Source organism: Homalodisca vitripennis, chromosome 5, assembly GCF_021130785.1.
Source record: "Homalodisca vitripennis isolate AUS2020 chromosome 5, UT_GWSS_2.1, whole genome shotgun sequence".
NCBI lineage: Eukaryota > Metazoa > Arthropoda > Insecta > Hemiptera > Cicadellidae > Homalodisca > Homalodisca vitripennis.
The window spans coordinates 34,874,667-34,892,127 of NC_060211.1; the positions used below are offsets into that span (position 1 = coordinate 34,874,667).

The following is a 17,461-nucleotide window of genomic DNA, read 5'->3' on the forward strand; positions in this document are numbered from 1 at the left end:
ACGCATTTCAAGGTGTGCAGATTACGTCTTTACGTTTGGACTTAATTTGTTAGACCAATTTGCTTAAATCATGTACAGGTCATCAAAATAAATGAGGATGGTAAATGAAATGGGGAGAGTCAATAAAATCATAACAATAGTTGAGGCAGGATGGTGTATCAGTGAGGATCATGTGATGACCGGATGTGCAAGAATGTTGATGGCAGTAGATAACAGTCACAGTATCTGCTGAACTTGTTTCACATCTACAGCGAGTTTGTGTTCACTCGGTAAGTAGGCAAAACGAGTTACTTTTCATACTTATTGACATATTAACTCATAAGTAACCCTTGGTTACTTATGTACTAGCACCTGTCAGTTAAATGAGAAGCTCTGCATCAGCAAAGCAGGATGAATATCAACGATTAGGAGAAGGATACTCCAGGAAGGATTAGGGGTAAAGGTTGGGTAAGAAAGGAGTTGGTTACATCACTAATTTATTAAAGGCGTTGGATCAATAAATAGAGGTTTTTGTCCAAATCTCTTTATTTTACTCTACTCTACTACTACTCATACTAAAGTGTTAACTTAAAAAACTACAAGGTGTTCTAGACATCCAAAGTTTTACACGCCTTCAGGCCAGTTTCAATTAGTTACGTAAAAGAGTCCGAAAAGAAAATCTCGAATACTTACAAGTCTAACTTTATAAAAACTATTAAAGAGCTAAACTATCAGACATATTTATGAATAAGAATAAGACAACTGAATAGGAATGTTTTATTATCCCTTTCAATAATCTATAATATAAAAAGTTGAGGTATTTTCACATCTTGCATAAAATAAAATAAGAATACACGTGAAAACTAATACACGTTGAAACATTAAAAACAAAATTAGAACTACGTTGTCTTAACATATAATGTATTTGGTAGTTCTGTTGTTTTGATAACTAAGTTACGGCAACAGATACAATTATAAGATTTCCGTTTTTTATTAAAAGATTTATTTACTGTAAAACTAACACTATTTGAAAATGAAATATTTCACTCGATTTAGCGTACTAAAACGAACATATCTGGAAAAGTTGAACATGTTAGCAGTTGAACTATGTGAAGTTTTAACCAATGTCATACTGACCTTGGTTGGCACGGGATACGTCAGCAATGAACGCACGCAACCTGGTACAATACGCGTAAGCCTCCAATTTATATTAAAAAACAAACTTTAATTTTATAACAAAATTTAGATAGTAATTACTATACTAGATAACAATCTACATCACTAGTAAAACAAGTTTGTAACAGACCTAAGAAGTTAATGAATTACTCCTAGCAGTTAGCCAGGAATTCCTCCACAGAATAAAATGAAATTGACACTAAGAGGTATTTTAGTTCAGACATGAAAAAAATTTCGCTTAACAGCCTTTTAATTTTATTAGTAAGCTCATTGATTCTGACATCAACCCGAGAAAGGAGTTTCTCAGCTGTTTGGTGTTGACTTGTGGAGGTATTCTCAAGTTGTCCCTGAATCTGACATCAACCGAGAAAGGAGTTTCTCAGCTGTTTGGTGTTGACTTGTGGAAGTATATTCAAGTTGTCCCTGAATCTGACATCAACCGAGAAAGGAGTTTCTCAGCTGTTTGGTGTTGACTTGTGGAGGTATTTTCAAGTTGTCCCTGAATCTGACATCAACCGAGAAAGGAGTTTCTCAGCTGTTTGGTGTTGACTTGTGGAAGTATATTCAAGTTGTCCCTGAATCTGACATCAACCGAGAAAGGAGTTTCTCAGCTGTTTGGTGTTGACTTGTGGAAGTATATTCAAGTTGTCCCTGAATCTGACATCAACCGAGAAAGGAGTTTCTCAGCTGTTTGGTGTTGACTTGTTGGAGGTATTTTCAAGTTGTCCCTGAATCTGACATCAACCGAGAAAGGAGTTTCTCAGCTGTTTGGTGTTGACTTGTGGAAGTATATTCAAGTTGTCCCTGAATCTGACATCAACCGAGAAAGGAGTTTCTCAGCTGTTTGGTGTTGACTTGTGGAGGTATTCTCAAGTTGTCCCTGAATCTGACATCAACCGAGAAAGGAGTTTCTCAGCTGTTTGGTGTTGACTTGTGGAAGTATATTCAAGTTGTCCCTGAATCTGACATCAACCGAGAAAGGAGTTTCTCAGCTGTTTGGTGTTGACTTGTGGAAGTATATTCAAGTTGTCCCTGAATCTGACATCAACCGAGAAAGGAGTTTCTCAGCAGTTTGGTGTTGACTTGTGGAGGTATTTTCAAGTTGTCCTGAATCTGACATCAACCGAGAAAGGAGTTTCTCAGCTGTTTGGTGTTGACTTGTGGAAGTATATTCAAGTTGTCCGTGAATCTGACATCAACCGAGAAAGGAGTTTCTCAGCTGTTTGGTGTTGACTTGTGGAGGTATTTTCAAGTTGTCCCTGAATCTGACATCAACCGAGAAAGGAGTTTCTCAGCTGTTTGGTGTTGACTTGTGGAAGTATATTCAAGTTGTCCCTGAATTTGACATCAACCGAGAAAGGAGTTTCTCAGCTGTTTGGTGTTGACTTGTGAAAGTATATTCAAGTTGTCCCTGAATCTGACATCAACCGAGAAAGGAGTTTCTCAGCTGTTTGGTGTTGACTTGTGAAAGTATATTCAAGTTGTCCCTGAATCTGACATCAACCGAGAAAGGAGTTTCTCAGCAGTTTGGTGTTGACTTGTGAAAGTATATTCAAGTTGTCCCTGAATCTGACATCAACCGAGAAAGGAGTTTCTCAGCTGTTTGGTGTTGACTTTTGGAGGTATTCTCAAGCTGTCCCTGAATCTGACATCAACCGAGAAAGGAGTTTCTCAGCAGTTTGGTGTTGACTTTTGGAGGTATTCTCAAGTTGTCCCTGAATCTGATATCAACCGAGAAAGGAGTTTCTCAGCTGTTTGGTGTTGACTTGTGGAAGTATATTCAAGTTGTCCCTGAATCTGACATCAACCGAGAAAGGAGTTTCTCAGCTGTTTGGTGTTGACTTGTGGAAGTATATTCAAGTTGTCCCTGAATCTGACATCAACCGAGAAAGGAGTTTCTCAGCTATTTGGTGTTGACTTGTGGAGGTATTCTCAAGTTGTCCCTGAATCTGACATCAACCGAGAAAGGAGTTTCTCAGCTGTTTGGTGTTGACTTGTGGAGGTATTTTCAAGTTGTCCCTGAATCTGACATCAACCCGAGAAAGGAGTTTCTTATCTATTTGGTGTTGACTTGTTGGGTAAAATCATTAACTACAAGCTCATTAAGATCAGTTCAAAACCAAAGACGATTTCTTTGATTTTGAAAGCCGATTTTCAGCATTAGAACGAGAAAGTAAAGCTTGAAGCTGGATGGATTTGTGCTTCTTTTTCTAATATTACAAAAGGATAACATGGAAACTTTCTGTGTCCCAGTACCTGCAGTTGTGTTTGTTCACATCTCCATTAACGAAAAAACTGCATTCATCACTAAATACAACGTTTCGAACAAGCAATGGATGAGCAGAAATTAGTGCTTCCATTTTTCACAAAATTGTAAGCGACGGTCTGGATCGTCTTCGTTTAACTCATGGATAAACTTAATTTTATAAGCGTGAAATTGATTTTTTTTTCAGTAACTTTACCACAGACATTTGGGAAACATCACAAAGATTTGCTACTAATCAGGTGGACTGCTGCAGATCTTCAACAAATTGTGCAACAATTTCAAACTGTTTGTCACCGCCTAAAGGAGGCCAACCTGGGACATCTTTGATGAAACCAAATTCTCGGAACTTATTTACTAAAGTTCTTAAGTATTTCCTTGTCACAGGTCTATCAGGATGTGCAAAATTAAACCGCCTTTCTGCCACAAGATAATTTTCATTCGATGCCCCGAAAGTAAATATAATTTCTACTTTATCTTCGTGACTACGTGTCATTTTTACCCGTAATCAGTAGTAATTAGATAATATTATGTAAAACTTAGAATGCGAAAGTACATCTAAAAAAATTATTGTAATAACACTAAAACACATAAAAAACTTCTCAAAATACTTCAAGGAACAGTAGCCACACAATACCACTGGATAATAATGATCCACTAAGATAATAACTACTGTCAAAGTATGACCTGTTCTCACAAGATTGAAACAAAGAATGGGACTAGTTTGTACTAACTGTATTTCGAACCGGGAAAGCCCAGTCACTCATTGACAATGAACTCCTTATCAGTTTACTTTCTAACATTGTATTCTTCTTCCATTGCATGCCTCACTCATTGAGAACACAAACAACCAATAAACCTGTTTCCACGCAGACGGAAACTGTACCCAAACAAAATAAATGTAGGTGTAAAGACTTAATTACAATTTATATTGGCTATGTTGTTGGAAATGAGATAGCGATTTCTGGTTTTCACCACTATTTAAGTTTTTTCACGCTCTTTAAAATGAGGGGACACTTGATAGGGGTTTAGATTTGAAATTCTTGGGTTGCCCCCAAAATTTCGCATTTTTGAGGGACACAAAAAATTTTCAATATCATAAAATGAAACTTCCTTTCCATATTGTACCACTACCCAAAGGATATCTCATTATATTATCTATAGAAAAATGTAGAGGGGGGGGTCCTGACTTTATATTCACCCTGTATATATGTTACGGGCTTTATGATTCATAACGTAGAGAACAAGAATCTAAAGGCATATGCAAATCTTATTACTCAATTTTGTAATTTAGAATATTTTATTAGATTGATATTACTCGACAGGCTTTAGAATATGATTGAATAATCAGTTAAAGGAAAATAAAATCTTCGATAGCAAAATGGTACATAATACATATGTCTTAAGGTATGCATCTGTTGTTCAAACATCTACGGAAATAAAGTTAGAAAAATACTGCGATACAAAAAAAAAAAAATGGTATTTCCCTATTCTAGTGCAATACAAGCGAAGATAAGTATTTTTTTCAACAGGTGTATGATATCCGATATAGTATATACAAATTGAGTTTTTTAAAACTGCATCTCTGTTATCAAATGTTAAATTTTTCTTTAAAAATGGAATGCACTAGGCAATGGACCATATCAAAAAGTGGTACGTCCACGAAGAAAATAACCCCACCCTCCTAAGCTGATGGTTTTATTGGTATATTGGAATGGGCAAGCCCTAAAATGTTATTTTTTCATAATCAACCGAAAATAAGATGCATGCATGCTGAAGTAGTCAGTAATGAGTAACCTAGGTGAGAAGGTAATCTTTACCTTATAACAATAGAACGTAAAAAATGGACTGTCGCTAATAAAATAAAAATAGTTATTATATTTCTATGTAGTACTAATTAAATTCAAACCTGAAAAAGAGGTTGGATTTCAAACTTCGAAACGTTTTGTTTATACATACTGTAACATATAACGATCGAAAATGTCTTATACTTATTATCATTATACTTTCAAATATAGCCTTTTGTTGGTGGGGAGTGAGGACGTAAATTGATACTAACATAACTGATTAATTCTTTATTCTATTATGTTAATTAATTTTGCACCATCGGGAAACTCAGTTTATCAATTCCAACTCAGCGTCAATCAACTCAGGGTAGCTCTCTTGGAAATATACATAGCAACAAGCAATACAGTGATGAAACAGGATGTCATGTTTATTTAGTAAATTGATGAATCAATGTCATTAAATTGTTTATTAATTATTCGTATTACTGATGTGTGAGAGCATTTACAATACTTTGTCCACCGTGCTCACATTAAGTAATTATCGATAGCAAGAAAATGGATACTTCTAGAAATACTTGAGCAAAATTAAAGTAGTTTATAGTTGATTAAATTAAAAACAGATAGAAAATTTTAAACTTAAACTGCAGCATTGAACTATTTGAGCTGTATTTATAGCTCAAATGTATTTGCTGTTTAATTTTATTGATTAATTATAAAAAAAAAAAACTATTAGTCAATTTTTTTTAGATGGGTACTAAAATTATTTCCTTATTTTACTTGTTATTCTCACACAACCCTTTATCTTCGATTCAAAAAATTGTCTTCATACAATATTTTATTTGTTTAATTAAGCACATGGAGTAAGGTGGTGAAAGTCCAAGGCAATAATTCATGTTTAAGTTTTTAATCGAATCCTACTAATGCTAAAACACATATAGTTCACGGTTTCTTGAGTATTATCCAGTTGTCAAATTTTAAACACAAATAGTTATTTGTTGGGATTTGCTCCAGTCCACCTTCCTCTTAGTGCAGCGTCTGGAATTTGACCTGATAAAAAAATCGCAATGATGAAGCTCAAAATGAACAATTGCACCGTTTCGAATTTTTTGGATCTCTTCGGACAAACATTACTCCAGTTTCCAGGAGTCAAGTCTGTGACTTGAAATTTCAGGCGTTGGATTAAGAGGATGATGGGTTGGAGCTAAACCCAACATTTATATTGACAGGATAACAGGATTTCGGATATTTACCATAGTTTAGGTTACAAAAGGTACAACACAACCTTTCGAGGATTTGACTCTATCCTCTTCGTCAGGTGGGGGAGGTATTAGTACATAAAAAATAGAGATTGAGGGTTTCAGTGAATGTCACTGAAGTAGCCTATATGATTCAGTAGACCGGCAGACTCTTTCTTCTGTCAGCCTAAAACAATAACGAATTAATATACAACTAAGCTACTAAATCACGCACAGAAAATCAATTTGAAATAGTTTTATCAAATTTGATGTACAGAGTTTGATAAAACCTCGTCACGTGTTTGAGTTTCAACACTTGCAAGTGTAAACTCTTTGCAATATAAAGCTGAAGTAAAAAATGGTTTAAAACTATTAAAAATGCACTGTTTAAAAACATTTCTAACCAAAATATAACAAAGTATACAAAATCCAGTATTTTCTACATCTTTCGAATAAAGCAGTGAAACCATCAGATTATTAATCTTCAATGAATGCCCTTGAAAATAAAATGTCACTTGGACATATTTAAAAAAACTATTTCACCCTTAAAACATAAATATAAAAAAGTGAAACGAGCATAACCCATAATATGTCAATGGGAGGCACATCATGTGGTAACTCATTTTAAACGTCTTTGTAAACATACAACCACTTGTGTATCTCAAACCGCCATTGAGTGAGAACTAAAAACTTTATTTAATGACGAAAAACGTGTCCAGTGCTATAGTTGTGCATTAAAAAAAAATAAAACCTGTGTCACGTGGTACATAGTTATTGAAAAAAAAAACATTTTGGATAAATGTTTGCAGTTAATATTTGATCAATTTTAAATGGCGGTATAGCACATTTTGGAGCAAAAAATTACCTGTATTTGCTATTTCTCTTTGTATTACATATAAATAATAAACATTCCAAATTCCTACTTTGTAACAAAATATCTTTAAAATGACCTGTAACATGGATTTTCATTCTCCTAAAAATATATATTACATAAAAGGTTTTGAGCTAATGCGGGCAATATCTGACGGAAGAGTTCGGTTTGCATGGCGTCAAAACACTACTAACACAATTGAAATCTTGGAATATTCTCACCTAACTTTGTGGTACCATCTTCAGCCAAAATATGTTAAAAAACTGAAGCAAAAGTCACTTAATCGTCTGATATAACAATGCAGCAAAAATCACTTAAACGACTGGTATGTTAAGGGGGTTTCGGTATGCCCTATCCTTCCCATGTGAAGACATTATAAAAATCTATTTTAAATTTTTATTAAAAAAAATTATAATTATAAATTATTTTACAAAAAATTAATAAATTTTTTATTTACAACAAATTAAATAAAAACTTCTTTTTTTAACTTTGTTCCGCTCTAAATGTTAACAAAGGTCTAAATAGTAGTGTCCTAATGTTTGATGATGATAGCTTTAAAGGTTTCTGAGAAAAAGGTACATAAAATTGGCCAAATTAACATGGGAAGGATAGGGCATACCGAACCCCCTTAAACTGAAGCAAAAGTCACTTAAACGACTGATATGTTAATATGAAACTAAAGTCACGAAAATAACTAATGTGTTAAACTGAAATAAAATTTACTTAAGCGACTGATATGTTAAATGAAGCAAAAGTCACTGAAACTACTAATTGGTTAAACTGAAAAAAGTAACTTAAACGACCAATATGTTAAACTGAAACAAAAACCACTTAAACGACTGATATGTTAAACCGAAGCAAAAGTCACTTAAACGACTGATATGTTAAAACGAAGCAAAAGTCACTTAAACGAATGATATGTTAAAATGAAACAAAATTCACTTAAGCGACTGATATGTTAAACTGAAACAAAGGTCACTTAAACAACTGATATGTTAAACCTGAAGCAAAAGTCACTTAAACGACTGACATGTTAAACCGAAGCAAAAGTCACTTAAACGACTGATATGTTAAACCGAAGCAAAAGTCACTTAAACGACTGATATGTTAAACCGAAGCAAAAGTCACTTAAACGACTGATATGTTAAACTGAAGCAAAAGTTACTTAAACGACTGTTATGTTAAACTGAAACAAAAGTCACATAAACGACTGATATGTTAAACCGAAGCAGTCCAGCTCGCGTCGCCGAGCAGATAAGAGGTATCTGTTATCGCTCCGCGACACACAAACGCGCAAGCATCGACTGGCTTTCTTGTCGTGTTCTGAAATCGACAGTATAACTATATAAAGGTATTTTTAAGTATGGCATCCTGTTAATTCAGTTAATGAAGTTACTGCTGTTAAGTGTAATGGAGGGTGTGTTAGCGTATTTCATCTGGAATGCGTTAAGAGCGAATTCGAAGGCAGGAAGACGCGCTCGACCAAGGACTGGAAGAGCGTAAGCTGCAGAAAAAGTGCGACACCGACACAAGGAAGTGAGACCTCTTCCTCTTCTGGCCATGCCCTCGCCAAGGATTTCCTCGTGAGAGTCATTGAAGAGTTCAAAAAAGACGTATTTGGTAAGTTTAAGATGTTCAGGAACGAAATGGCGGAATTGTAAACATCCATGCAGTTTCTGTCAGACAGGGTAGACGCTGCCAACAGCCTTATGAATGATATTCAAAAAGATTTCATTGAGATTAAAAGAGAAAACGAACAGCTGCAGATGAGTAATAAGTTGATGTCTAGAGAACTGGTCGAACTTAAAGATCGAGTACGTAACCTGGAACAGTACAGCAGAAGAAACAATGTAGAGATAAGCGGCATTCCTGCGACAACTAACGAGGACGTGAATAAAATTATTCAAGATGTGGGGACAGCTATCGGCATGGAGGTGCAGAAGGAAGATATAACAGCTGCGCATCGCATTCCTACCTACAAGAAGGAACGTATCCCCTCTGTTGTGGTCCAGTTTCGAGAAAGAAGTCTACGAGATACTTGGATTTCCAAATGGAAAGAAACGAAGACCCTAAATGCTTACCAAGTCAACAAACACTTCCCACAAAACCAAAGAGTCTACGTGAATGAACATCTGTCACCGGACAACAAACTGTTCCTCACTACACTAAAGAAGAAGTGCCGTGAGTTAAACTACGCCTTCGTTTGGTGCCGTGAAGGAAAATTTTTTTATTAGGAAAAGGGAGGGAGGGAAAGTGCAGAGGGTTAACTCTTTTCATGAAATAGAAAATCTGAAGTGATCAAGACTACAACGGCAATAAGAGGTAATTTTGTTGGTGTTTTGTATATATTGTTATGTTTCCTTATATTTATTGCTTTTATTATATTTCTTTTCTTATTTATTATTAATGAATTATTGTTTTTACTATAAAATATGGTGGATAAGTATACTATTGTACAACAGCGACATGAAGTAGATAATTGTTTTGTAAGTAGAGTGGAGAATAGTTTATTCAGTTTAATCTATACCAACATTAGGAGTTTAAGGAAAAACTTTAACCATTTTATCGCAAATCATAAATCTGTAGATAAGATCGAGTTAGATAACGGAAAAGTAGTGTCTGATGCAAGACAAGTAGCAGAGTCAATCAACTCTTATCTTATCTCAACCCAAGGTCCAACTCACCTGCACACTTCTGCACCTCAAACGTTTCTTTCATTTCTTTCCTTGTCTAGTCCCTCCTCCATCTTTATCAATCCTACAAACGACTTAGAAATCATACAAACAATAAAAAACCTTAAAAATAAAAAGTCATGTGGTGTTGAAAACTTTTCCGTAGACTGTATTAAAAACATTTCAAATGAAATATCCTCTGTCTTAACGTACATTGTTAACTTAAGTTTTAATGAATGTATTTTTCCCGAAAGACTTAAATTAAGCACTGTTGTTCCCATATTCAAGAAGGATTCATCCTATAAACTTAACAATTTAAGACCAATCAGCTTGCTATCAGTTTTTTTTCAAATAATTGAGAAAATAATTAAATCAAGACTAATAAGCTTTTTGGAAAGAAACAATTTTTTTAGTCCCTGCCAGTTTGGATTTAGAAAAGGAAAATCAACTGAAGAAGCAATACTAGCAATTACAGAACAAATATATTGTAGCTTAAATAAAAAAGAGAAAGCCACAGGTCTATTTATTGACTTTAAAAAAGCTTTTGATTATGTTGACCATAACATCTTATTGGAAAAATTGGAACATGCAGGAGTAAGAGGAACCGCTCTTAACTGGTTTAAAAGCTTTTTAAGCAATATGGTCCAACAGGTTAAGATTAAAGATAAATTTAGTAACCCTTACTTTGTCAAGGCTGGAGTACCACAAGGGTCAGTGACCTCTTCAATCCTATTTCTAATTTTTATAAATGACCTGTTAAAACTTCCTTTTCATGGACAAATATGTGCTTTTGCTGACGATATCGCGTTCTTTTATTCATTCACAGACGCCGCTATCGCCTGGCAACTTATTACAGAAGACCTTAACACTTTAAAAGATTGGTGTGTGAAAAACAAAATGCAAGTAAATGTCAGTAAAACTAAGTACGTAAATTTCAGTCATACAAATTTTGATTTTCCTTCTGATATAGTATACAACATAGATAATTGTACTCAAAACCAAAAGTATCAAACCATAGAAAAGGTAAAATATTTTAAATATCTAGGAGTTGTACTGGACGAACAATTAAATTGGGAAAGACACTCAATAACTGTTCATAGTAAAATTAAATCAATGATAAGGGCATTTTAGTACTTAAGAAACTTTTGCAACGAAACAACCTTAAAAATGCTTTATTTTGCGCTGGTACACTCGAGAATTCAGTATGCTATACATTGTTGGGGAGGTACCTACAAGACATATTTTGAGGATAAGAAAATCCCAAAATTACCTTATCAGAATAATTACATGTAAAAAAAGAGTGGTTATTTTTAAAACAAGATGTAGACTTTATGAATGTTTGCTTAGTATACATTCTGTACATATGTTGAAACTAATTAATTTTTTTCTCGTCTGTTTGTTGTTTTATTTTTCTTCTAAAAATTGTAAATGTAAGTACGTATAATATGTGAGAAATGTTAAGTTGAACTGCAGTACCACCTATTATAGGAATATAGTCTGTATATATATATATATATATATATATATATATATATATATATATATATAAAAATTATTTTTTAAGTAAACCAAGCGCCGCAGAGAGTGTCTTTGGATGTATCGAGACCGGACTCATTTATAATCGTTTTTACTATGTATTTGTATTAGTTTAAGGATGTTGTAAATTTGTTTACATTTAATAATTCACACTGACCACACATACTTGTAAATGTGGTCAGTTATTTGAAAGGACATGTTATGTTATATTCATGTAAATTAACGAATGGAAAATAAATTATTATTATTATTATTTTTGTTAAACCGAAGCAAAAGTCACTTAAACGACTGATATGTTAAACCGAAGCAAAAGTCACTTAAACGACTGATATGTTAAACCGGAGCAAAAGTCACTTAAACGATTAATATGTTAAACTGAAGTAAAAGTCACTTAAACGACTGATTATGAAATTAACAGTTAAACATACATTGACAGAATATGGCTTTCTACACCAAGGCCGATAATACAGAGTATAAATATTGTGCTAGCAACCTTTTTAAGAGTGTGAACTAAATAACTTAGGAAATAGAACAATTTGGCACCTCTTTTCCTGGAAGTCAACTGTTCGGAATACCGATTTCAGCCATCAGGGTTGCTGCTGTCAGCCATCAGGGTTGCTGCTGTCAGACAAATCCACCTTTTCTCACTATTTCCTTGGCCGCTGATGTAAAATCCTATTATATACTATCATAATACCTATTATGTACTGGTATTCCAACGTTCAAGAATATTCTATGAGTGCTGATTAGGTTACGTTCACAGTTCTATTTTACACTAATATTGTTTGCTTGTAGTAAATAATTGAACCATGAAATTGGTAATCATGATTCTTCAATTTTTAACAAGCTTTAATGAGCGTTCATTGTATTCGTTTCAGCGTTCTTTATTATATTAAAATTATAATGCTTATATGATGATATTATTGTGTCATTGTAATTGCTCTCGTGTAGGAGTGGATCATGTAAGTATATTTAAGTGTGTCTAGCGTTGTTAACTCATACATTTCCCTACTTGTCAGCATAATTTAACATTTTCTTTATTTCCGAACACTTGTATCGACAATAACATAAAGAAATTCTCCATGATATAAATAACAATAACCAAAAGGCTTTATAAATGTGTCCTAGTATAAAAAAATACTAAGTACACTTTTAATGATAGCCTTTCAAAATTTCCGAGGTGCTTGAGGTCCCTAAGGGCCCTCCTTATGATCATGCTTTAATATCTGCATAATATATAACTTTAACTGTTTGAACTTTGTGGGATCATGGGACAAAAATTACCAATACGTGTAGTTTTAAAACTAGAACAAATATTCTGGAATACCACTCGAATTTCTTTTACACAAATACATACAAAAACTTATATAAAACGCAAGCAGGTTTTCGCCGTACATCATGTATTTGAAAACAAATATAATATGCTATTTAAAAAACCGTCCAATTTAAAGGAAATTATTTCGTTTCAAAGTGCGTCATAATCAATTATTACGGTTTAAATTAATCATTACGCTAAAGGTTTACAAGCGAAAATGTGACTGGTAACAAAATTAATACAATGTTATATATAATTACTGTATATTTCCTAAAATATATGTGAGGAAGTTATACAACATTCATCAAGTATGTTACAACTAACCAAGGGATTAAGACATCATAAATTATAGTACGAACTACTTTAATAATAAATGAAAATCATAAATACAATTTAATTAAGTTACAGTTTATAATTCATTATTTGTTCTTCATTACCGTTATATGATTAGATTTATGTTGTATTATTTATTATTGTATTTGATTGTGTGCTGTTTTTTCCATTTATTACTGTTATATTTAAATTGGTATTAATATTTTATATTATTTGATATTTATCACTGCTAAATTAATATTTTGTCAATAAAGTAGCTATGATGGGAAGAATTGAATCAATATGAATATTGAATTTAGCTCCAGTTTACCTTCCACTTAGTGCAACGTCTGATACCTGACGCTGTCAGAGATCTGAATCCTGGAATCTGGAGTCATGTCCTCCTGAAGAGATGAAAATACTTGGCGACGGAGAAGTTCCAAACTAACTTAGTTTACACTATATTTTGTAGTCTGGGTGTCTCAGCAAACGACGAAGAAGGTTCTCTTGAGGTTCTTCGTTACCGACTTTTTGGATATTTTCTAACAAACATCTCCAGATTCCAGGTGTCGGGTCTATAACAGCGTCAGATTACAGACGTTGCCCTAAGAGAAAGGTAAACTGGAGTAAAATTCAACATTCATAAAGTTTGTCATTGTTATATTGCTCATTTTATTTTACTATTTAATCTTAAGTACCATCTTGTTGTTTTACATGTATTCTATATACTACCTAATACTATAGCATGATTTGTAAACATTGTGAAATCGTCCAACCGTTGGAAATAATAGATAAAGTAATAAGTTTTTGCAATTATATATATGCAATTGGTTTTTTCAATATATTTATTGAAATTATGTAACTCGTTAAAGCATTACTATTATTACCTGACATCGATTGTGTATTGAATAGAACATTACCATCGAGTTCTGCGTTATCGTTATCAAATAATCATATGACTTCTGTTCCTCTGCAGAAATGTGGAGGTTGCTGATCGCTGTGCTGATAGCTGAGACTGCTGACGGCTACAGGGTGGGCGTGGGCCGTGCTGACGTAACAGGGCCTCCAGTAGAGATCGCCTTCGTAAGTTACTTCAGCAGTTAGTTATTCTCAACGAGTTACAATACACTGACATAATTTATAAGATTCATCAATGGGTACTTTGATACTATCCGGAGTCCACTCTGTCCTTATCTACTATTTGTTATTATGCCATTATAAGTAGGTAATCACATATTTACGTATTATAGATAGAAAAAGCGCATTTAAGAGCACTCACGTAATCTGAGCTTGAATTTAGGTACCATCTTGAGGGGTGCTTTTTTGTCCAGAAGCATTTCCGATCAACGCTTTCCTTGACCTTAGATCACGTTCCAGATCGTCCAATTTTTCCGACGTCAGTGTCACCACCCCGCACTTCTGGAAGAAATGGGAAAACACCCTCGGGATAGTACCCAAATTTAAGCTCTGATCACGTGAGCCTCGTAAAGGTTAACTTTAAATTTTAATTGGCCTTCGGATAATACCAAAGTACCCATCGATGGTTACATCTGCACCTCTGAGCTGCTAGTGGTTACTATCGCTTCTATACAGCTCCATGTTCAGTTGGGTGGACTCGGGTGAAGAAGAAAGGGCAATGGCTCTAAATTTACAAAGAGGAAAATGCGGCAATGTAAATGAAGTCTTTGTTTAAATTAACATGAAGTGGACAAGAAACGGGAGCCGAAAGGCAATTTGCATAGTTTTATCATAAAACCAGGTTTTCTTGAAATCGACTGGGAAATTTTATTTAAAAAGGAATTGATAGCCCGTCACGCTAGTTTCGATAGAGGTCGACATGGGAGGGTGCCTAAAGGGTTAAACATATAAAATATAGCTCGATATGCTTAAAACCATCTTACAGACACTAAATGAATATTAAACCAGCATCAGCTAACCATGTACAGACTCGTAAAGTGGTGACTTTCAGTCTATTTATCTAATCATCAAACGTAGGTGTAATTGTATTTCGGACATTTGCCATCGTTATAGGTTATAAAAGGTATAACAACGTTTCGAGGATTAAAATCTATCCTCTTCGTCAGGTGGGGGAGATATTAATGCTTTAAAAAATAACGAACAAAAATGAGTAAAGAAGGGAAAGAAATGGGTTCAAAATAACCCATGGTGTCAAGAAAACCCATGGTGTTTTCGTGGTGTCAAGAAATCCATTACTCAAGGTACAGTTCAGGCGTTGTCACTGCACAGGATGCAAGTCCCGAGCACAAATCACAAGTACGAGGATCACAATAACACATCACACTAGCACAGGCTACAGTGGGATTAATACCTAATACACTAACTGTTAGTATGGGCTCCAAATAGCTTTTGGGTATATTTTAACCCTTTTCTTTCCCTTCTTTACTTATTTTTGTACGTTATTTTTTAAAACATTAATACCTCCCCCACCTGACGAAGAGGATAGATTTTAATCCTCGAAACGTTGTTATACCTTTTATAACCTATAACGATGGCAAATGTCCGAAATCCTATTATCCCTTCAAACCTTCCATCGTCAATAACTAACTTTAAACAAAGAATGATGTAACTATTATTTATGGACCTGGCGGTCGGTTTTGAGTACGTTAAGCTAGGAAACATAACAATCTGAGAAAAAAATCATTTTATTTTTTAACCCTTCCGATACCTTCCTATTCGGCCTCTACCAAAATTAGCGTAACCAACAATCAATTTCTTTATTGAAGAAAATGCAATAGCGATTTCAAGAAACCCAGGTTGTGTTTTATACAGTGAAAAGTGGCTCTTAATTTCTAGACTGTTTAGACCTATGTACTGTGAAATTTCGAAGTATCTAATAAATTTATTACAAATACTGATCATACTGATTGCTTTTATTTAATACCATTATTTCGAAAGAGTAAAACAGAATAACTATTCAATGGAATGTTTAAGGTGGCAAAAGTATGAGATTAAGTTTTTTCTATTGCAAACCAACTTTATTATACATTAGGCTAGGTTATTTTGGATCCACAATAGTGATTTGAAAGGAATACATAAATGGTACAAATATTATAAGTGTTATATTTTATACCCTAAAAATATGTATTTAATTATTGCAATCGGTAAATCATAAATGATAAACATAGTAAACATATTTTCATAAGAGCCATAATGATCAGGTTTATGACAAAGCTAAATATAAGGATGACTTTATTACATGTGAACATATATTAATTTTAAACATGTAAATGTTCTTTTAATTCATATTTAAAATTAAAATCAATGTTATGTTTTGTTTACCAAACATCAAGAGAGTCACATGTCTCGCGCATTTACAAGTCACATTCTTTACATTCTCTTAAGAATTGTATTGAAAAGACTAAGTTTTTCTTATATATATATATATATATATATATATATATATATATATATATATAAAAATAGAAACCAAGAACATAGCAATGTAAACGGGAACATCAAAGAGGTTGTCTCTCAAAGCCACATCTTAAACCAAACGCTACAACTTCCGTCGCACAGTCAAACAAATATTGGCCTGTAGCCGAGAGGCAGTTTGCAGAGTTTTATCACACAACCCAGTTTGAGTGAAACTAACAGAGGAATTTCCCTTAAAAAAGGAAATCGATCTCCAGCTGCTCTAGTGTTAGTGGGGGTCGAAATGAGCGGTTATAAAAAAAGTAATAAGCGATACATTTTTGACTGGTCGTAGTCTTTTAGTTTAACGCATTTATTAAAACCCACTAGAGAACTATTAGTGGAACTAGAACTATTATCAACTTCGTAGAGAAATTAGGATGTACGGTGGAATATCCTCCAGTTCACGCTTGACTGGTAGCCTTCCATTCGTTAGTTCCGCATTATCTTTCGTCCTTATAGTCATCCAGAAAAAAGTACGTTTTCAGCCTATTAAATGGAGTTTACACACACACACACACACACACACACACACACACACACACACACACACACACACACACACACACACACACACACACACACGTTTTTTTTTTCAATTTTATTTTCTAGGCATCGGATGTGTATGCCTATGCCGATTTCAAGATTAAAGAAATCGTGTTATTCATTCACGATTTTAAAGATGCCAATAATATTTTTATATTTGGGGTTTTACTTTACTATATTCTTTCTCGTATCCATTACTAAGTAGATAAAACAATATGGTCCGACAGGTCTTTCTTAAAGCTACACCTTTGTCTGCCTGTCTGTACGGACTGTAACTCTTGGTAGAAACGTTCTAGAGGTCTGAAACAGTGTAGAATAAATCTATTAGTTTTGAGCT

General features: G+C 33.9%; 2 protein-coding genes across 3 annotated transcripts in view; both read left to right on the top strand.

Annotated features, from left to right (window-relative positions):
- Window positions 1-217: 217 nt before the first annotated feature.
- Window positions 218-17,461, top strand: part of LOC124361988 (neutral ceramidase) — an 81,039-nt gene continuing 63,795 nt past the window's right edge. The window contains exons 1-2 of one of the 2 annotated variants that reach the window (XM_046816106.1): window positions 218-269; window positions 14,123-14,229. In XM_046816106.1, coding sequence (XP_046672062.1) covers window positions 14,125-14,229 — 105 coding nt within the window. In that variant the 5' untranslated portion in view covers window positions 218-269; window positions 14,123-14,124. Of the gene's footprint in view, window positions 270-9,498; window positions 9,634-14,122; window positions 14,230-17,461 lie in introns of those variants that run through there. The other variant, XM_046816107.1, reaches the window with a different exon arrangement.
- On the top strand, window positions 8,979-9,545 carry LOC124363418. Its single transcript, XM_046818669.1, has one exon. The coding sequence runs from the start codon at window positions 8,979-8,981 to the stop codon at window positions 9,543-9,545; it is 567 nt and encodes a 188-aa protein (XP_046674625.1).

What these genes read in the sequence shown, in the direction of transcription:
- LOC124363418 (XM_046818669.1), top strand. Translation starts at nt 8,979, where the DNA reads ATGCAGTTTCTGTCAGACAGGGTAGACGCTGCCAACAGCCTTATGAAT.